General features: G+C 36.4%; 1 protein-coding gene across 1 annotated transcript in view; it reads right to left on the bottom strand.

The window, feature by feature from the left end:
* Positions 1–23325, bottom strand: part of si:dkey-215k6.1 (transmembrane protein 132C) — a 232017-nt gene that overhangs the window by 105240 nt on the left and 103452 nt on the right. Inside the window, exon 3 of the mRNA XM_048188671.1 lies at positions 2150–2290. Within this exon, the coding sequence (XP_048044628.1) occupies positions 2150–2290 (141 nt within the window). The remainder of the gene's footprint in view (positions 1–2149; positions 2291–23325) is intronic.

Here is a 23325-nt window from a genome sequence, read left to right as displayed (position 1 = left end):
ATATATTCCTGTGATGGCAAAGCTTAATTTTCAGCAGCCTTCACTGTCACATGATCCTTCAGAAATCATTCTAATATCCCAATTTGGTGTAAAATTATTATGTTATTATTGGTGCTTAATTATTAATGATGGTTCATATAATTATCATTGCTGAAAACAGTTTATGCTGCTATCAATTCAACAGATTTTGTGAAAATTATGGCATAAAATGATTTTATTTGTAGGATACAGTCAAGACCTCTGAGAAGCAACAGATTCAAATCCACTTCTAAAGGGGGATACAAACATTTGACGAGTTTAAAACTACAGTAGCTACTTTTTATATAACATAAAAAACATAGCAGAATATTTATCTAGTTCTCACAACAACAACACATGGGGAAAAAGTAAAGGAACACCTAAGTGTACCATTTTAAAAGAAAGTGCCATTGAACAGTGAGATAAAAAAGGAAGGCGTGTCGCCCGTTTATTCGATGGCAAAAATACAACTTTTCCCTTCTTCTCTCACTAGGTGCTGTGTTTGTGCGACAGTAGAACGTGTGATCAGAATAAACTAATAAAACCAACTCTTTTTTTCTCTTATTATTCATCTTCTCTCCCTCCATCTCTCCTGTCAGCGTGTGACTCACAGCAACAACTGAATCAGAGAAGCATTTAAGTGCAGGAACCAATTTTCCCCACCGTATAAAAACCACATGAGTACGAGAGCCGAGCAATTACCGGCGACGATGACAGCTTTAGGGTGACGCTCGGGTCGTAAATTTCTCACTCCGCATGCCGTTGGGAGATTTCTACATGCTTTGGATATCAGGACAGACTCCCATAAATCGCGGAAACGTCTATTAGAATTCCCATTCCGGCGTTCCTCTCTCCTAACCCATCTCCTCGCGCTGTCTGGGGAGCTAACCTAGAGCGGTGCTAACGGCGGCGCCGTCATCAGGGTGACTTGGTATGGGAAGACGAGGGGGACAGCGAGGAGCTAATTTGCACAGGAGGAGGACAGCAGGGCTGAGGAGGCTGCCGAGGAATCGCTGAATGGTCGAGAAAGCGGAGGAGATGTCGGAGATGCGGCAAATGCGCTGGAAAATCCACGGAGAAGGACTCGCGAGGCCTAATCAATCAAAGAGTGTGTGCAGTGATTAAAAAGCACTCAGGTGGAATTTGTTACAGTGAAGAGTTTTCTCTCCTCAAAGGAAGAAAAAGAGCCAGTGAGTGGCAGAAACTGAAATAGGAGCCCAGATTAAGAAGCCTTGGAGCTAATCATTTCTCCTACTACAGTCCCCAACACTCCAACCTCATTGTACAAACTGAAAAAAAGTTAGTAGAACGAAAAAGCAATAAGACCACTAAATGGTGTGAAATTTCAAGCAATTCACCATATATTCTGAGACGGAGCATAAAATAGCGATTCTCACAGAAACATGTCCAGGTCACATTTTACCCCCCAAAATAGAAATATTTATAAAATCTTTTTAGATTTTTTTCATAAACAAAATTAAGCCTATTTTTAGGACCATTACTGAGTTTACATGGTGACATTTGTATGATAAATTTAAATATACAATTATTTCCATTTTTCAAATTTTATTTTAGGTATGCTATCACGATCATACATCATTTATTTTTTTAAATTTAAAAATGTTTGACTGAAACATTTTTTCAACCTTACAGTAATGAGAATGAAATCATTGCAATATGGTAATGAGAAGTGAGGTGAATTGTACTTAATTATTAAATGATGCCACAAAAGACACAATAAACTTCATTTTTTTTTATCATAAAATTATGAAAAAATACAATGAAAAAATATGCAATATTCCACCACTGTGTTAAAATTTAGAGGGTTTCCTGTAAAATTAGACCATTTTTTTATCAATGTACTCCAATGTATGTGGGCAGGGCGCTCTTTTAAATTCAGGTATGCTTAATTCTGTAAAAAAAAAAAAAAAATCTAAAACAAGCACCAGAGGTGAAGTGGTTAAATTTTGGCTGAAATATAATCTGGTGTTCTTAACAGGTTTTGTTAGATTCATCAAAAAAGTACAATATGCCTAAAATAGTAAACATAAAATAATAAATGAGCTATTTTTTTTCCATATGAACTTTATCTGGTAGAGTAAGCAGGGAGTGACATCATAACAGTACTTACTTCTCATTGGTGGAGCTGGCCTTCCTCTGGCAGAACATGGACAGGGAGGAGGAGCCAGGCACTACTTCTTGCTTGATTTCCCACGCTGCCAGATTACTGGGCTTCACCACCATGAAATTAATGCCTTCCCCATACTGGACTCTAAGGAAATCAAGAACACTGGATTTGAGCACCCTAAACAAAACACCCATATACTTATTCTCTTGACATAACTTCATACAAATTATGCTCAAACACACATTTTTGTTTTTAATTTAGAAAATGCAGCCTCTTAATGATAACATATTGCTTTTTTATTACCCGTTTAATAAATAATCAGCTGCCACCAGGTATAAAATCCCAAGCAGATGACTTATATTAATATTTAGTGGTAATTCTACATCCAAATTTAGAGAAGCAACCACATGGGGGTGTAGCTCATACTTTTTTTCTTAACATTGTCTCAAGACACCCTTTTCGAACTTTTTGCTCAGTGTAAGTAGAGCTTTGTGGAATAACGTGAAATAACAACACATTAGTTAGCTAATACATATTAAACACCTCTGTTTTGGTGTGCACTTATGTACTTTGGTTAGTATACAGTAAAGTATACAATAATATGTGTATGAGTATATGTGCATTTTTTATTGATAAACCTGTCCTCTGTACCTGTCTGCTGACTCATCTATTCCTCACCTTGACAAGATGCTGCAGACTTTATTAACACACACACACACACACACACACACACACACACACACACACACACACACACACACACACACCACTACAACTGCCTTTCAATGGCCTTGGAAACAGCAGAGGAGGTTTGCCATTGAGTCTGTTGTTAGTGTTTTGGCTGAGGACTATATGCATGTTCAAATCGAAATGCAAACAACAGAGAAAAACATCAGAACACTTGGTTCATGATTTATCATGTTTAGCCTCACAGACTATATAAAGACTATATAAAACCTATATAGAGTTGCAAATAGACAAAGTTGAAAATAAATAATTTTTTTGCGTGGTATTGAGATTTATTGTGGCACTAGTGTAACTTGTGGAGCAAAAGTAAACAAAATGTATAAAATGCAAGTTACATCTTATTATACCTGAAAAACAAAAATATTAAAAGTATACCTGTCTTTTTTACACCAACACTTTCTCATTTCCTGAAGCAGATTTATGTTGCCTAGCCACCTCATATTTGTAAGCATGCAAGCAGGTGATGTAAATAGGTTACTGTGGTAAAAGAACATGACCTTTAATGCCCAGAGACAGAGATTCATTAGAAATAAACATGCTCTGCTCTGTTCTCTGCATAATTAATTACACCACCGTATCCATGAAGTAAGAAGGAATAGAACAATAAAGTGTCTTTCTTCTTCGTTAAAAAACACCCTCTCGACAGGAAAAAAAAAAAAAAACTTGAACAGGCACAAAACGGTCTAAAAGAGGCTTTATATGTCATGACTAACAGAATCCAGACCAAAAAAAAATAAGTAGTGCTGCTTTTGTTATTATTTCTCTGACACAGAAGACAGAGGACTGCCCGTCACTTTCACTAGCATACCCACAATACACAAAAATCACACAAAATATATTAACATGTACAAACCTGTAGGTAAAGTCCATGGGCCTGATTCACAAAAACCTTCTTAAGTTAAGACATTTCTTAAGATAAACCTTAAGAAGTTCATAAGAACTTTCATACGTGCAATTCTTGAGAAAAAAAAAATAAGAACATTGTGTTAAGAAGAAAATGACAGGCTTTAGTGTTCTCTGATTGTATGATGGTTCTTACTGAAGACTCACTGATCAATTTTAGATTAATTGTGCACATCCCTAGTAATAGTAATTTGTATTATAAGTAGTTACTGGTATTATCTTGTGATGCTTAATACCTGAAACAACCCAATAAATTAATTTTAACATCTTTTTGGGATTTAAGACAAGTTGGAGGTTACTAGCTGTAAAACCATGATTTTGAAGAAATTTTTTTCAGGAATTCCAATTCTTCTTTAAGTTTTGTATTTAGAACAAACTTAGGAAAAAAGATAAGAACATTAAAAAAAAAAAGAAGTTTAGAATAACTTTATTCTTAAGAATGTTTTGTGAATCTGACCCCAGGAAAAGTTCATTCAGAAACCACTGACATTCTCTCAGATTTTTTTTTCCAAAATACAGTGTATGAGTGGGAAAAAGTTATGTCAGTTAAGATGGTTCAGTGGTTCAATATCAGGTGCTTATTGTGAAGTAACCTTGAGCCTGAGAAAGGTGATATATATAAATACAACTGCTTCTTCACAACAATATTATGTGGATTAGCCTTTGAGCTACATGAGTTTTTCACTCTCACAAAGAATTGATTCTGTTCTTCCTGAGACACTGGAGACTGAGAGTCAACCCAAAGGTTCAGTGTGAAAACACTATAAGACATTATCTCGATTACTAAACCACTACACAACCCAGAAGAGCTTTAATAGCTGTGAGGATTTTGATTCAGTCAGCTGACTCGAATCTTTCGTTTCTGCTCACCAAAAGACTCATTTTCTGATTTATTTGATGACTCTTTCTGTAGGTTACATTATTACAACAGCAGGTGGCACCACCTAAGTTTGGAACATTATAAGTCAATGAATCATTCACTCAACAGACATAACTCAATCAATTTTGAGTTATGTGACTGATTCATAATATCAACCATAATACTGTAAATTAGACTTTTGTATTGTAAAAACATATCACGTTGCCTCCCATTTGTCTTTAAAATTAAAGGTAGGGTAGGCAATTTTTTTATAAACACCTTTTGTTATACTGGCTGAAACTCTTTTCACATCCTGATAGCAATCCATAATAAAAGTGTTCTAAATATTAAAACATGTACAACTATCTTCTGTGGAAGTCTCAGGACCAAAAAATGTTTAACTAATTATGGCATTCGGTCTGACCGCGGCAAACAAACAGCAGCTGCCGCCTTACGATTCCTCCTGAACCAAAACAACAAGCTTATGCTGAGTTCAGGCCATGTCATAACCATAATTAAGAGATGGCAACCCGTGAAGTTCTACACAGAACTGTTCATGTCCTCAGACTCGGATTTATGCTTTTCTAACACTATCAACGCCGAAATGAATCTGCAGCAGTCAGGTGGTACAAGTAAGAGCAGCTCAGTAAGTTGTTTACGTTCATTATTATTATTATGTTATGTGCTTTGAGACATGAGGTAATTTAACGCCATCTCTCATGATGCTTTTCAGACTCTACTGTGTGTTTCGGAGGAGGCGTGGTTTTGGAGAGCGCTCTGAAGGGAGGGTGGGATCTCATGCTTTCAAAGCTAGCTTGCTACTGCTAGCCTCTCACAAATAGCTTAAAAAATGTACCGTACCTTTAAGAAAATTAATTTGGAACCAACTTTACAAATTCTGAAAACCTGAAATCAGAGTCAATTCCAAACATCCCATAATCAAGCAACCCAACTCAAAACAAGCATATTGTTTCTGTTTTTAAACCTCCTGATTTGCAGTTTTAGGATATTTTGAGAACAGTAACATCTGGGTAAAATAGCCTGCTTCCATAGAGTCACAACACAGCTGCTGTTCATCTCTTATGTAACTTCTCAGCTATTGTGTAACAACTGAAAATCTTTTTGAGCATGTTTGAACATTAGAATATGTATAAATTTATGTAATTAATAAAATCAGATTCTAAATGTTCATATCATTGTGTTAGGGAAAATCAGATTTGGTAACTGAAAGGTTGTAGGTTCAAACTCTAAAAACAGGTAAATCATCCACAATCGTGTCCTTGAACAAGACATCAGGATGCTCCAGGGGGTGTCTTTCAAATGAATAAATGTTAATGTAATATATCTCAGGTCTAATATAAAAGTCACATGGCATGTTCAGCCAGAGTCCTATTATCATTATAATTACGGGTGTAGTAAAGCTGCATTATTAAAGAACAGATATCGACCGTCACTGCTTCATTTACCAGAAAACACACACATATGCGCATAAATATGGCGATGCTGCCAACAGATATTTCAGTTTTCAAGACCACAATGGAAAAGCACTGTGCTAGTGAGCATAACAACAGGAAAGGTCATGTATTTGTGTGTCTGTTTAAGAGTGGACACCGCACAGGAAGCATCCAGGTCTGCAGGCCAATCCAATTGGCATTTAATTAACTGGGGACTCAGATCAGGGAGTTTACCCTTCTAAATCAATCCCCTATCCCGAGACTAAACGCTCACACACGTACAAACACACATGGTGGATTACACAGGTGGATTAGCAGGGTTTGTCTGGCAACGTGTCGGTTGGAGATGAGTTTGCAGATCATGGCGTAAAGGGCGACGCAACCTTTGCACCAAAACAAACAGCCGTGTCATTGCCTGCGTGCACATGTGTGATAAAGAATGGTGTGTATCAGCTTGTCGTCATTCTGCATTTAGACTGAGGATGTACCACACAAACACAGAAAACAGTGGAAAGCAATCAAACACACATACTAAGCATCTGAGTTTGCTTACATGAGTTGGTGGCTGCATAATATCTGTTGGTGTTGATAAATTTAGCATTTAGCAGTTAATGTGACTGCATTTACACTTTGAGTTGCTCTGTTCCAAAACATAGTCAGCTGCTTACAGAGGTGGCATTTTTAGGGATCACAAATGCTCGCCAGTCTGTTCCAAAAAAGGCAATGTACTTATTATGATGCTTTCAAAGGCAAAAATCTAAGGGAGCATTGTTTCCTTCCCAAAAAATTCAATCCCACAATTGCAATACCTTTGGTGAAAACATCTATAATAAAGCTAGACAAATCTGAGTTTCATTTAATTCAACACTGAAAGGTATCGATAAAATATGTAATTTAAAATGGATTTTTTTTTACCCAATACCTGTTTGCTATATATTTTGATGTTTATTAGAACACCATTAGCTTAGAAAATTGCTAACATCAAACTACTGAAATCAATTGGGAGTATCCAATGTGGAGTGCTATTTGTGTGCTGTGCTAAATAGAGCTACACGATATATTGAAAAACGATATGGCTTTGTCTTATTATCAGATAGCAAAAACTGTGATTAATTAAATTTATGCGCTGGGAGTATGTGAGTGAAGCGCAGCACTGTGTCCATTTACAAATGTGCAGCTTTTGTAGTGGCCGTCCGCCAACATAAAGGTCTGATGGTTTAACGTTTAAAAATGAAGAAATGAAGACTCGTAAGTATTGTAATTATACAAAAAAATAAAAAAAATACTAAAATAGTAAAAAATTACTAACTGAAAAAAATAAAATGTATTTTTTAATACAGTACAAGAGTATTATTACAATATAATTCTTAATTTGTTTATTTTTTTTTTTATTAAATATTAAAGGCTGTGAATGTGGCCTATTAAATTTCTTTTACTGACTTTGACTTTTACATTTTGTTTACTGAAAAAGACTTAAGATGGTTCTCATGAAGAAAATACCCAAGTGTAAACACACAAAGTCTTTCCTAAATTGTTCAGTCCTAAAAAGGATGGGTGACACTCAAAAAAGACTTCAGAGTAAAAAGTAATTTTAAAGTTTTTTCATTTATTTTTATTCTGTGCAGATGCACTCTCCTACAAAATAACCCCAATCTTTCTAGAACATTTCCAGAGAGAGAATTTCTTTCGTATTTAATCAAAATGGGCATTATAAAAGAAATAAAGCCAAATTATTCAGAATAAAATCGAAAGCTTGTGAATCAGAATGAAATTGAATCTTTATTGATACCCAGCCCTAATTCAGATTACAGAGCACTTCAAATCGGTCACTTGATGGTCAGGATGTGTAGGCTGTGGGCAGCAAGTTGGTCACTTGGTTTTGGCACAGAGTTATTGTGCTAATTTGAGATTGGCACTCTCACTCTGATATATATGGATTTAAAGTGCCGAGCTACATGTTAGGGGTCGTCTGCTGCCCAGTGGCAGCATGGAGGTGGGCTCTGTGAGAGCATGACAGGAGCAGCCCAGCGTAAAAGTGTCCCTGAGACTCAAACCCCTGTCTGGACAAGTGTTTGAGTGACAGGAGCAGGACAGGCGCTCTGAGATGCGCCATGGCAACCCTCATGTTCCCCGTGGCAACCTCCTATTCCAAAAGATTCTTATTGGCTGGCTGTGACAGTTCCAAATGCCACAGGGGCCAGTCTGAGATGCCAGGTCTTTATCACTCGTCCTTCAGGGAGAGAGAGAAAGAGGATGTGAAAGATATACATATATATAAATTTATTCTCCTTTCATGTTTTTATAAACTTTTACCAAATCTTTCTTCTCATTCTCTCTCTTTACACTCAAAGAGACTGTCGTTGCTGGCCCATCTCTGTCCCTATCAATAGGGTGTATTTTGAGATCTCTATGTCTTTCTGCAAATTCTTAAGAGCACGATCGTTTTGACAAGCACACACAGACATCCTGATTTTATCACACTACTAAATTCTGCATGGCCATAAACTAGCTAACTTAATGCATGTGTTTTTTAACTTTGCTGATTTAAAACATGATCAAAATACTATCTATTTAATGACAAAATTTTAAATAAGAAAGCAATTGAAAAATATCGGTATCAGAATCAGAATTGTTTGTTAAAATCGGTATCTGTCCCAAAAAATCCTATCAGTGCATCCCTATACTAGCCATATTCAAACCTGCATATCACACCTAAGCACAAAAGCTCAACTTCTCTAAAGAAAACGGTTACAGAAATGTATAAGGGCAATTTATTCTAGTGCCAAAGCAACCTAAAAAATACTTTCAAACAACAAAGTTTTCTCAGTAACTGGCATAAAATCAAAAGCACAAACCGTATACGTAGTACTCAATGTACGTCAGAGTATGTACTCAATTATGACCAAAAGGAATTTTGTTCACTTAAAGGTTTACAAAAAGGAACGTCCCTTAAGGTCAAATATTTTTTCTTCATGGACAGTCAGTTCTACAATTGAATTATGGGGGCAGTATAAACGCAGTTATTTTGAACTTATTCTAAATTTTAAAATTTCTAAATTATTCTTTTCTAAAGCCAGTTCGCAACTTTTGTACTAACATACACTGCCATTCAATGTTTGGAGTCTGTAAGAATCATGTTTTTTGAAGAAATCTCTTATGCTCACCATGGCTGCATTTATTTGATCTAAAATACAGTTACACCTTGTCTATACCAGACACGAGCATTGCAACACGCCTAAAAAGAATAAAACTTATAATAAACAGTGTTTCTGTCTTCACTGGACAGTGGTCGCGTCCAGTGTTATACTGTGAAATATTATTATGATTTAAAATGTTTTCTATTGAAATTCATATTCAAATGTCCTTTATTCCTGTGATGTAAAGCTGAATTTTCAGCATCATTACGCCAGTCTTCAGTTTCACATGATCCTTCAGAAATAATTCTAATATGCTGATTTGGTACTCAAGACACATTTCTTATCAGTGTTGAAAATAGTTGTACTGCTTAAAAATGTAAAAGTCTGTCTTTACAGTAACTTTTTTTTTTTTCAATTTAATGGATCCTTACTGAAAAAAAAGTGCATACTGTGAAAATGTAAAAACTCATCGCAATGGGAATTCAGGGTCAGATCCCAGTAACCAAACACCCATGGACTTAAGCTTGGTTTTAATTCTGCTTCAGAAATCTAATGTTTCCCCCCAACAGCGCATTTTTCTTGTACGTCTGTTTCATTTATGAACTACCGCAATGCTAAATTAATGTTTGCTGAAAAAGGAAAATGAACCATATTAACCTTTTTGCCAGTCATGTGAAAAAAACCTAAGTATAAAATGCTGTGAGCATGAAATAAGAAAAGTACACATGAAACACATTTCCTTCAGTAAATGAAAATAAATTTCCATCAAATTAACTTCACACCCACACTCCCATTTCTCATCTCCAAACCACCAGGTGATCCCTATTCAGATAGACCCAAAGGCCCTTTCACTGTGTGTGTCTGGCTGTGCGTGTGATTCTTCTACTTTTAATTGTGTGTATGGATGCATATGTGTGTGTGTGTGCGCACCCCAATCAAAGATCTCTGTAGGGAACTCCCATTAGCAGCAATACAACAATATGCAAGCTTAGTTGTGTATATATAAATTTTTAATTTCAGGCATGGTACAAACTCCATGCTGTTGATGATCTTAAACACTCTCTGTGGCCTAACAAATGGCAGCTCACTGATTAAGGACAAAAACTCAGCCCTTCTTTTCTGTTCAGAGAAAGGTGCCTCAAACATTACTAGTGTTGTCAAAAGTACTGACCACGATACCAAGTTGGTAATTCATTTTAATAATATGACACTTTGAGGGCTGTTGAGCGGATTCGTAAATGCCTCTGATTGGCAATTGCGTTCACGAGCTCATCAGATATGTCTGTGATTGGCTACAATGATCAACGCTTCAAAAACATAAATAGATAAATAGACATCAATGATGCTCTTCACCGAGTGCTTATGGAAGCGTTTGAAAGCAGGCGTCTATCAGCGGACTGGTCCGCTTACAAATACTCCCGTGCGTTGATCATTGTAGCCAATCACAGACATATCTGTTGAGTGTGTGAACACAAAGGCCAATCAGAGGTGTTTACAAATCCACTTAACAGCGCTGAAAGTGGCACATTTTTTATTTTTCAGTACCGACTTGGTATCGTGGTCTGTACTTTTGAGAACACTAATCATTACTTATCTTAAAGTCACCATGAAATCAAAGTGGACAATTCCTGTTTTGTTTTGGGCTTTTTTATGGAATATTGTAGCATTTATTATAAATGATTTGTGTACAACCTGTCACGAACATGAGATCAAAGCAATAGCAAACCACAACGATCCAACGATTCAATGATCCAATCAATTCCCGATGGAAAAATTCAAGTATATATATATATATATATATATATATATATATATATATATATATATATTAGTAGGGGTGGACGATTATTGCCTAAAATCAAAACCTTCGATTAATTGAACATTTTACCTCGATTACGATTAATGAATGATTATTTTGTTTCTTTCTCTCTCTTTTTTTTGCCCTCATAGTTCACTGACAAGGTTTGTGCTGTAAATATGATTGACTATTAAAGGTGGGATATTTTTTCCTATTGAAAGAGTGACCTGACATAACAGCTCACTTTCAGCAGCTATTTTATCTATGGTTCATAACATTTCTTACAGATTTATGCTCCTTGTAAATCAGATAAAGATAAATTAGCACAGTACCAGTACGTAATGAGAGAGATTGCATGTGTGAATTAGTCATACCGTCTCCCTATTAATTGTGAAGCTGTGGGTTGTAAATAGTTCCTTCAAAAGTAGAAAAATACATGCTATAATAAGTTTTGAGTTTCTAAGCTACTTTAGTGACAAATCACAGGACAGCGCTGATAACTAGTTTCTGCGTTCCTCTCTGTGTGCGTGATCCTCACGTTTTGTGCAGCTACTGTTTGTATGAGTGTTCATGCCACACAATGCAGTTTGTGCCACAATGCAGCTGCGTGAGCACGGTAGCTCGATATAATAATACACATCCGATCGTCTAAAATTTCTTGAATGTCCAAACTGGCAAACCTTAAAACACATACATCTGACACAGTTTAGTGAAGACGCAAGGCTTACCGCTTGCGCGTCATCTCCGTGTGTTGACTCGGCGTTCACCTGCGTGTTGACTGGACAGGGCGGAGTCACGTGGCTACACACACGGTATGTTTTTAAGGGGGAAGTATTAACAGGATTAAAAAAACAAAATAACCGACATGCGAAAATTACGTCGGTTAGAGGTTCTGAATTTCGGTTTTGATTACTTTTCGATTAATTGTCCAGCCCTATATATTAGTTATTTTTATTTGTCATTGTTTCTTTTTATTTGTTCATAATATTAAATTACACAACTTGAAATGTTGAATACATTAGCATATACAGAAATGTATAATAATTTAGATTTTGTAAGAATACTGTTCATTGATAGCTCATGACACCTAAAGCCTAATGTAAACAAACTGAACCTTAGGTGTTAAACCCAAAAATGTTAATGTAGTATATCCTCAAAACTGCTGAATAGTTAAACATCATCTTTCTTCACCCGACAAACTGTTTGTTCTGCAACTTTGTGACAAGGATTAGTCAATGAGAAAATGCGACAGCATTTTAAAGAGAGCAGCAATAATGATGGCACTAACAAGGAGAGGTGGAGAGCTCTGCTCAGAGCAGGACGATTAGCCCTCAGAGGAAGTGCACAGGCATAATTATGCATTCTATTATGCAAAAAGTAGTTACAGGGGACTTTAACACCAATTAGGGAATCATTGTTGCTGAGTGGAAGACTCCCATCTGAGGATAAACTGGAGTGTTAACGGAAGAAATATTCAGATGGAGGATGGATGAAACTGGAGGTGAGAAGGAGAAAGTTAGTTGAGAGTTATTATTTGCCTCCAGTTCAGTACTGCACCAAACACGCACTCCTGCGGTCAAGGAGAACTGCAAATGAGGTGCGGGAATGAGCCCAAGGGAACTTCTGCTGATGCTGCTGTTAGACAGTGTCACCTAAGAAAAATTAGTGATTCACATACTATTTGATCTCATATAGTGAATATATCACTTTTTTTTTTTTCTTTTTTTTTTTTTTTATAAACAGGGATGCAAACAGGTAAGGGGGAAAAAGGTGAGAACATTGCGCGGGGCGCAACATTTCAACAAATCAACATGTGGTTAAAATCTCATGTTCTAAAAGACAAAGTGCTATGCAGGATGTTTAAGACAATATTGGCTGATTAGATGGCAATACTGTTTGCCACATCTCAGACCTCAAATACATAAAATATTACCCATTATAGACACAGCCATTTAAAAGTAAAGAGTAAAGGAAACACTGTACAGAACTTACTGAAACAACCAGTTCTTTATTTACCCTTGCAAGTTCACAAGTACCCTTGTAAGACCCCTTGTATTTTGTGTGAACATGTTTCTCCAAACTTTAATCTGGAAGAATTAATGAAATCTTAAAAAAAAAAAAAAAGCCGGACAAAAAGACGAGGGAAATCAGGAGGAGGGCTGATGTGAAGGGATGGGGCCACACGCGGGGGGGGGGAGAATGAATGTCATCCAAAGCTTTGACCTTTTTGAATATCATAACACACAAACAAACTAACTCATTTGCATGAAAGCGGAGGAGGACTTTTCTGAGCTGCAACGCAGGGCTTGTTAAGAAGACAGGTGGTTTGCTCACTCTGACACACACACACACACGGACACACACATCTGTCCAATATGCTGTTGACAGATAACAGCATGCTCACCTCCTGTGTAAATACCTCACAACACCTCTTCAGCACTCAAGCTACACTGAACTATAAGGAACCTGCATTCTGCCCTTTGAGTTTTTGGTCTGTAATGTAAATGATTCATTAAAGCAAATGAATCTGCTCTCAGATACACTACCGTTTAAAAATTTGGGGTCAATAAGATGTGATGTGACACTGAAGACTGGAGTAATGTCAGATGATAATTCAGCTTTGGTATCACAAGAATAAATTACAGTTTAAAATATATTGAATTAAAAATCTGTTATTTTAAATTGCAATAATATTTCACAATATTAATGGGTCTCATTCACTAATAATTGCATGGATTATTTCATATTTCTATGCACAGGAAAACTTCACACGAAAAATTCTCACCTAATTCTCAACACGTGCGTACGCACATGAATTTGTTCTTAATCTCATTTTAATGTTGGTGAATTTTGAATTTTCTAAATGAGCGGCCGTGTGCACAAGGTTAGTCATTTGCATAAAACACACCCAAACCATCTCCATTTAAGGGCTTTCCACACAACCTTTCCTTTACAGCCTTTCGTCACTCTTGTCAAACATATTCCACTCTCTGCAGACACGCTCTCACCAGATCCTTGAGCAATGCCAAGTGTCATTCTCAAAACCAATTCAAATACAATAAACCTTTTATACAGACCCAAATTCCAGGCATCTCATTGGCCAGCTGTACATATGCATAAATCTGCGTTTTACAAAGAAACTAAGCTAAAGCTATAAGGCATTTTTTCTTACTCTTTCACTGTATATGATGAAATATATTTAAGATGAAATCACAATATAATATAATATAATATAATAATAGTGTTAAGATGAAATCTTGTAAGGCCGCACAGAAAAGTACTTTTTGAGTACGTGAGGTTTCAGTTGTTCCTAAATTTTTTCATAATTTAGAATACATTTTTTGTACGAAAGTTTTTGGTAAATCATGATTTGTTTGTGAAAATGTCTGTATGCAAATTTCACACACAAATCATCATGGCTGCCGAAATTTTAAATTTTAGGGCTGTTACATTTTAAAATATATTAAAATAGAAAAGCTGTAAAAAACAGAATAGAAGACAAAATAGAAAAGAATAACATTTTACAAGCATTTCAAAAGCATTAAATAATCTTTCCAACACAAACTTTAGATGGTAGTGTACACGCCTCGAAAAGAACGAACACTGAAAAAAAAAAAAAATGTTTTACCACAAATAAAATAAATGTGGCTGCATTTATGCATACAACAAGATTTTATTCAAGATATTTGTTATCAGAGAAATTATAATACAATTTTGTTAAGTAGGATCAAATAAATAGGATTTTTAGAAGCTGCAGCACATAGAATGCATGGAATGTTCTTTGTAAAAAATGCTTTTATCTGAATCCAAACCACATAACCCCGAGAAAAAAGACAATGTAAAAAATGCATTCTATCCTTTCATCTAAAATTCAACATAAAACCACACTCCTAGTACAGCATGTGTTTATGTCTGAAAACATGACATAATCAGAACACCTTACAGTCCTTAACTTCCTCCCCCCATCTCTCTCTCTCACTCTCTCTCTATAGATAAACAGATAGATATAGATAGCCTTCCACAAAACTATATGCATATTTGGTTCCTGTTCAAATGCACAAAAACATTTTACATTTATTTTGGTCAATCAAAATTTCCATGGACTCTCTAGCACCCTCTAGCATCTTACTAGAAAATCTTAGTAGACAAAGGGCATTCTTTTAATACACAGAATGAGAATAACAGTGTAGCCAAGTGTTGTGCAACAAATACCAGCCACTGGATTTTTTTTTTTTTTTTTTTTTTTTTTAATGTGGGGAAAAAAGTGAAAAAATTGCTGATTAAATGGAAACCTACGGTGCAGATGCTTATACAATGGTTGTCAGTTAACTCACAAATTGATTATGCTTTTTCAGCCTCAACAAGTGGTTTATTCCCCAAACGAAATTGAAAAATGGAGAAACATTTATATTTCAAAACTGTAGTACAAGACTGGTTATAAGAAAATAGTTATTTTGATTTTACCAAAAACATCTTAAACAAAAAACATCTTTCACCCTCGCTCTCAGAGTTAGCAGCACTGCCCAGCATGTGTTTGACGAGGGGGTGACAGCGGGATCCCGTCTCCTTTCGTGCTAATTCCTCTCTCGCAGTCTGCGTCCTGGCATCGATGTACCATCAATCCACGCCACTGACATGCACACACACCACAGCTGTCCATCAACTGCCAGTCACAGATGTGCTCCCGCCCACACACCCTCCAGGACACACCTCCCTGCCAAGCAGTGTGAGTGTAGATGCTAGACGAGTCTATGTGTGTGTGTCCTTTTAAGTGTGTACACATACGTGTGTTTATGCACTGCGACAGCCCTGCTGGATCTGAGTTGAATCTTGTAGATTTTTGAAACACACTCACGCTCTCATTCTACCGCCACGCTTGGGAGTTTTGAGTTTAGAGAATCTTTTTCAACAAGACTTCTCCCCCCCCCCCTCCAAACTTATACCTGTATTTTTCTGGCTTTGACAGAATTTATAGTGCCAGGCCTCATGAGCCCATTGTCAGGTTCTGGAGAAACAGCTAAGTGTGTGTGAGTGCTCACCTAAGTTTAGAATAGCTCCCTAGAAAGCTGTAGTATTTACCATCTTTTTGCTTTACTTTTACCTGTCCCCTCTGAACTGAATATGGGCCATGCCGCATCCTAAATACACATTGGTTGAGGAACAAATTCAGCATTTGGAAAGGCCAAATGCTAGTCCTGAACAGTGGTATTTAGTATATTATATATTTTTTAGTTAAAGTAATTAATTCTGTTGTTTGTTCTGTCATTTTTATTAGTCTTTAACTTCATTAGTATTAATTGTCTTTTTTTTTTCTTTTTTTTTTTTTTTTCAGTTTTAGTTTTAGCTATTTTAGTACCTCAAAACTCAAAACTTAGTACATGAAAATGAGAAATGTTGCTTTGGCAACTAGATGAATTAAAATAAGTATACATTTTTTATGTGTTATTTTATTTCAGTAAACATTTATATTATGTAACAAAAATGTTATATAATATAATATTAATAACTCTGGTCCTGACCTGACCAACTGTGATGTTGTAAAGCAGTTATTTTTAATAAGAGACATCGGTATATTTATAAAAAAAAAAAAATATATATATATATATATATATATATATATATATATATTTTTAAAAAAAAACATGTTTTAAAGTTTTTGTCCATGCATTGAACATCAGTGGAGACCAAAACAACTTTGGACGCTATTGACTTTTATTATATAGACAAAAACAGATTTATAATGAAATTTATTTTACAATGAAAGTGATTTAGTTTTTGTCAAAAAAATCATGGAGTCACTGCAGAGGAAGACATTGACAGGAACAGCAGTTAAGCCGCTTCTCAGAACCCTGACTCACAATTTTGACTGTGTGCCCACATGAGCTGAACTGATGTGACAGAGCATATGCTGGATAAACTATCATCTCATGTCTGTTTTAACAGATTTTAGTGTTCTGACCTTGTCTGTTTTTATCTCTCTTTTCTCAATACAGTCTTACTGTGATGGAGGATTTGCCTCGATCTTCTACAGAGGTTGAGAACGAAGGCAAGATGAGTGGGCACAACACTGCAGACATGCAGACTTCACTCTCTTACACATGCCTAGGAGCATGGACATAAAAAGGTGGTGCTTATTGTATTTCCTAACCGTTAATAGTGCCTCTTGAAGTCTAGAAAAGGGGGCTGTAGCATTACAGAACGAGGGTTACCATCTAGCCATTGCTGTACGCAGGGGCGGATCTAGAAAATTATTTATAGGGTGGCAAAGGGGTGGCATGAGGTCTATGAGGGGTGGCAACACCAAAGCAAGCGCCCATGCATAGTTTTTGGAGATTTATGGCCTGACATACACAATTGTGTTCACAAACATTGCATTACCACAAAGTAGTCATCTATATACTGTTTAAAATTAAAAAATAAATAACAAGATTTCAATATCCATCATGGCACCAAGTCAAGACACTATATGAAAAACATTAACAGATTCTAAATGAGTCTGAGCTTGTATCAGTAAAGGAGATGAGCAGTTTTATTAATATTACACAGGCTACTTCGATGGTATAAATCACATGATTTAGTGCAAGTTAAAGAGCAACAAAACAATATTTGAGTTTCTGTTATTAACAGAGGTGGGAATGTCTGTGTGCTCACCCAGAATATAGATGTTCTGGGTGATTGCTAAAGTGTTGCTAGGTGGTTGCTAGGCTCTTGCTATGCATTTGGTGTTGCTAGAGTATGTAGTTGATAGGGTGTTCAACTTGAAGACTTTAAGTTGGCTTTATGACAAGCCAAAATAAATTTGTCTTTCAAATTTTTCAGTCAGTTATTGTTTTTCTTGATTGCTAACGCATAATTCATTTTCTCACAACTATAAACACAATCTCAAAATACACCAACTTGTACAAACCTCAAACTTTGGCATCAGATGACACACAAAATGTAACAAATACACAGACTACTGCACTGCCCAGTGATCACTAGAGAGATCAATTCATTTAACACTGTAACAGAAATACCTCTTACTGGGATTCAGGAATTATTTTGCATATAAATTTCATTACAGTATATACAGTACTATAGCAGTGTATTGGTCTTCTGACACAAGACTATACCCCTAGGCAATCATTTTTCAGTTTTGCAAAAATTCAGTAGGCCTACATATAACAAATAGCTACAAAGAAAGATGACAATCACAGGTTGTACAACGTGCTCCAGTTTACTGTGCATAGAATAGTGAAATTTCCCTCTTTTAAAGTAGCCTACTGGTAGGCCTACTGTGTAAGTTTAAAACCCCTGTATATTATTTATTCAGCTCTCTTTCAGATTTTGACTGGTGTGTCATCAGTATTGCTACCAAACGTTGTCATTGTTAAACGTTTTGAGAAATGCATCTTTGTTTTGAGAACTGAACGAATGGTTTGGGAAACTGTCCAACTGAATCACTTAGCAATCGAGAAAAGCTAAAATACATATAGATTCTTACCTCTGCTATTATTTTCTGTGATCGGGATCTTCTTATTGATTTCATGTTATTGTTTCGTCGGATGACAAGACCTTTATCCATGATGAAAGTGGAGCGGGCGGTCGGTGAATCAGCTCTCCAAAAAAATTACAAAAATGAATCTCAGACATATTCGGATGGGATTACATTTCTCACAGGACTTCTGAGCCGGGAAGCAGTAATTTTCCGATTCACGTACAAATAGGGGAAAAAATCGTGAACTCCTGAAGTGAACTTGGCTGCACTGTGTTTTCTGACTCTCAAAGAACCGGTTCATAAGAGTAATTTGTTGGGCGTGCTGGGTGCGCGTCATCCATCACACACAGTTGATTGAAAGACGGGGTTTCTTGCCATTATTTTGCCATCAGAATCCGCTCAGCACTGCTCAAACCAACAGAGTTTTTTTTTTTTTCAGCACAAATTCTTGCTTTTTCATGCTCGCAAATCCTTTCATTGTAACCAACAAAGTATAAACACAATGTCAATAAGTGATTCATTGGACAGTGTAGACAGATTATAGCGGGAGGTTTCGCAAGAGTTCAGCTTTGTCTATCTTGCTTTGAACTGAAGTAATTGATAGCTTCAATGATTATAATGGCAGCGATCTTTGCTTGCATTCTGTATATTTTTTTTTTCATGCTGCTAACTACACATTGCAAAGTTTCTAGATTGACAGCCATATTTAAATGCATGATTGAATCCAATGAACAGTGATAACCATAGCAATGGTTGGGACAGAACAAAATCTGATACTGTATGTCAAATGATCTGTGCATTAAATCTTGGAGTGTAAATGCAAAATAATAGATCTGACACTTTTTCTATGTAATGTATTACACTGTTGTTCATTTTATTACTAACTTTTCAAATCAGTCACTCAGTAAATTTTTACACATGAATTTACAGATTGTTAAGGTGGCCTAGAATGTCGATTTCACAAGATGTAATATAAGCCCAAGGTGTCCCCAGAATGTGTCTGTGAAGTTTCAGCTGAAAATAATGTTTTATTATACCATGTTTTAACTGACTATTTTGGGGTGGCATTAAAAATGCTCTGATTTCTGTGTGTACACCTTTAAATGCTCGTGCTCCCCGCCCCCAAGCTTGCAACTCTATAATACATTGCATAGACAATACAATAAGTTCACACAGCAAATATAACTCTCAAAATGGACCATTACAAACTGTTCATGATGCAGCATATCAGATCACGCAAGTATGGCATATATTTTGTGGATGTTTACATTCATTTCTGAATTAGTTTGATAGTATGCTGCATGGCTAATGGGGCAAAAGCTAACGTTACACACTGTTTAAGAGATTTATAAAGAATGAAGATGCGTTTATGACTTATACAGACTACACGCGTTTCCAGCTTAAGCATGTTAATTCACACCTTGTTCTGACCAAATCATTAAATTAGTGAGCCTGAGAACTGGGTAACTGGTCAGTCTAATTCATGAATGAATAATTCTGTGTGATTAAGAATCAACTTAATAGAATGATTCATCACAAATCAGACGACATCACCATGTCTCAGAGCAAAGATAATTTCTTCACTTTGAAATAATCATTTTTAAAGACCCCCTATGGTGAAAATATGTTTTTAATGTTATATATGTCTATGTGGTGTTTTTAATATGCTCTAAAACAAACCATGTGCAAATTCATATGTCAACACAATTGACAAGTATTTTTTCCTTAAAACTGCAGTGAAAAAAAGAACCCGTGGTTTGAAATCACTGGTCACAAACTACCTTGTAACCAATCACATCAATGTGCTGGCGGGCTTTAGCAGTGAATTTACAGGGGAGTCTCGAGAGAAGCCAGGTTACCCTGGTATATTTTTCTGTTGATATGAAAAATCGTGTAGATTTAGCAATATGGCAGGTGTATGATGCATATTACGATGTTATGATGAACTATATGCCTTTCTCCACTGACATTCTGAGTTGTTCAAAGCGTTTGGAAGGATACTGATTGTTAGTAGGCAGCTGTCTGACTCTGAGATGATGAACAGGAACATGGTTTGTGTAGCAACACATTATTAGCTGTTTGATAACATAGTCAAGCAAAAGGCTAATCATATTAATTACTGTAATGTATCCTACATTGTAAAAAGCGATATCGTGCTGCATTTACCTCAGTAATTTGACCGAGTTGATCTCTGAGCTGGTGTGAGCGAGTGGAGGCGGGGCTAATTTGCATATTCATTGATCCGCGTATATTAAATGAGGCAAGGTAGAGGTCTGCGCGGGACTGTTTTTTTCATCCCGTTCCCACCCGCCCCCGCAATGGTTTTATTCCGCACGAACCTGCTCTCGCCTAAAATTCACTCTGTGTTCACCCGCTATCCGCATATAGTGATTTTCTTCCCGACCCGACGGGTCCCGCTAAAGATCGTTTCCATAATCTCGCATTTAAACTTCCCCTAAAGAAAGAGAGTGATTGAGGATAACAAATATAAAATGTTGCATATATACAAGATTTGTTATTTGTCTATATTGCTGTCAACACCATCCACGCAAGAACAGAAAGACGCTGACTAACGACCATTTCAGAACGTCTCTCCTCCAAAATCCGATCACAAAGTTTGAATGTTCTCTGAAAGTGCACTCGTGCAGACCTCTAATGCAAAGAAAATATCTTGCCAGGTTTTTGAGACCAGCGGGAGAGCCGCGGGAATGCAGACCTCTAAGGCAAGGGTGTAGAATAAAGCTATTTTAAGGCATGAATTTTTTTTCACAGGAAAAAAGAGTTTAAATATGTAATTTTGGTGATCAAAGATGAGTTTTAAAGGCAGGGTAGGTAAGAAATTTTGTTCCAAATTTGTTTAAACTTTCTATATATATACATGCATAATTAAAATGTAAGAACTCTGATAAAAAGAGTATAAAAATCGAGTGACTCTAGACCGTTTAATCTGTTTTAAACACAGCTCATTATTTCCATCCGGGACGAAACATAGGATTGGCTTAGGCGGTTGTCACTCTCTCGCAACCATGGCAACCACCCTTTTGCCACACATGACCTGCCCACTTGCGCGCGCACGTTTGATTTGGGGAATTCAAGAGGCATGGATCCTAGGAATACCAAAACAATGGCAGAGAAAAAGCAAGCAAAATTCACAGTACCGGCCTATGCAGTTAGTGAAGGCAAACCAGGCAAAAAAGGAAGACAGTAACAATACAAGAAAAGGCAATGAACAAAAAGTCTTTGGATAAACAAAGAAATAAAACGCGAGTTAATATCGGCGTGGCTCTCCAGCGATGGCGAGAACTGAGGGAACTCAAGGGGCTGAAAAGTGACTCCTTGATGGCTTTATTTCTGCTGGACAGGTAAATCTTTCTTTTTGTATTTTGATCATACATATTTTTTTGTTTATTTGTTCATGAAGCATGTGTCATTAGCACACGTAGCTGCGTAATATAGCTAACATAACATTACTTAGCGAGCCGTAGTAGAGACGATAAATAATCTATAGGCCTAGCTCAAGATGATAGCTATAGTGTTGAATTGTGCATAATTTTGCTTTAGATAACTAAATACATGTTTAACAGATAGTAGGCCTAACGTTACTCCGCATCTAGGAACTTTTCTTAGAACTATATTTACCCTCTGTCTAACTCTTTTACCATGTTCACCTGTAAGTTTACCTGCACGTTTTTTTTCGCCTTTGTTTTGTTTTTATATTCTCTACCTATGTTTACTGATGTCTTTATCTTGTATCTGTGTGTGTCGTACACACTTTGTTGTATGTGTGTGTTATTATTTTGTGTCTGCAATGCAGTTGTGAGTTGATATTTGAGTGTATGTTACTCTGTTTATCTGTAGAACAATGTATATGTTATGAATCTTACACGAAATTCATCTTCATCACAGTGTAAATGATGGTAATGGAAAAACGTGTATCATGCAACCTGTTTTTAGCTTTGCCTTATAGATAACTAACTCGTTAGCGAATTAAATTATGTTTATCTTCATAATTATAAAGTTATTTTTATTACATGTGATTCTGACATGATGTCACAACATGCACTGTGCTCCTTCCTCTCCGCTCGTCTCAGGTAAATAATGCGTCTTCCAGCTCAGTGGTCGGAGTCGCACGTTCATGCGTTTTGGGTGCGTGGCTTTGGAAGGAGCCCAGAAGGGAGAGGGTGGAGTGAATGGAAATAATGAGCTGTCTTTAAAACAGTCGTGAGAGGTCTACAGACACTCGATTTTTATACTTTCTTTTTCAGAGTACTTACATTTTAAATATGTATTGATATATAAATAAAATTTAAACAAATTTTGAAAAAAAAGTTTTTTATACATTTTTTACCTACCCTGCCTTTAAGGGATAAAATTATTGACTACAGGGGGACTTTAAACGTTTTGAGTAAATAGTAAATTATATAATGCATTACAATTCAGAACTAAAAGTTTAATAACTTTTCTAACAAAGTACTAAAAATGTACTTAAATACAGCAACAGAGTAAAAATACTGTTACAGTCCACTATTGAGAACAAGACGCGAACTATCACCATTCTGCCCTTGAGCAAGGCACTTATTTTGGATAAAACAGCCAGCCAAATGACTACTTAAGTCCACTCTGTCTGTCTTCAAATGCAACTATGTTTTCAACAATACTCAAACATCCCCTCTATGAACGACATTGATACGCGGAAGTATCAAAGACAATTAATGCCCAAGCAACAGTATCCTACTGTGTCCGCTCCCACTGGCACATCCAAAACGGATCAGTGCCGACAGCACCAACCGCAGACACGCTCTGG

The sequence above is a fragment of the Megalobrama amblycephala genome, linkage group LG4, assembly GCF_018812025.1.
Source record: "Megalobrama amblycephala isolate DHTTF-2021 linkage group LG4, ASM1881202v1, whole genome shotgun sequence".
NCBI classification, from domain to species: domain Eukaryota; kingdom Metazoa; phylum Chordata; class Actinopteri; order Cypriniformes; family Xenocyprididae; genus Megalobrama; species Megalobrama amblycephala.
The sequence above is the reverse complement of the archived record's forward strand: the minus strand, read 5'-3'. Positions and strand labels throughout refer to the sequence as shown.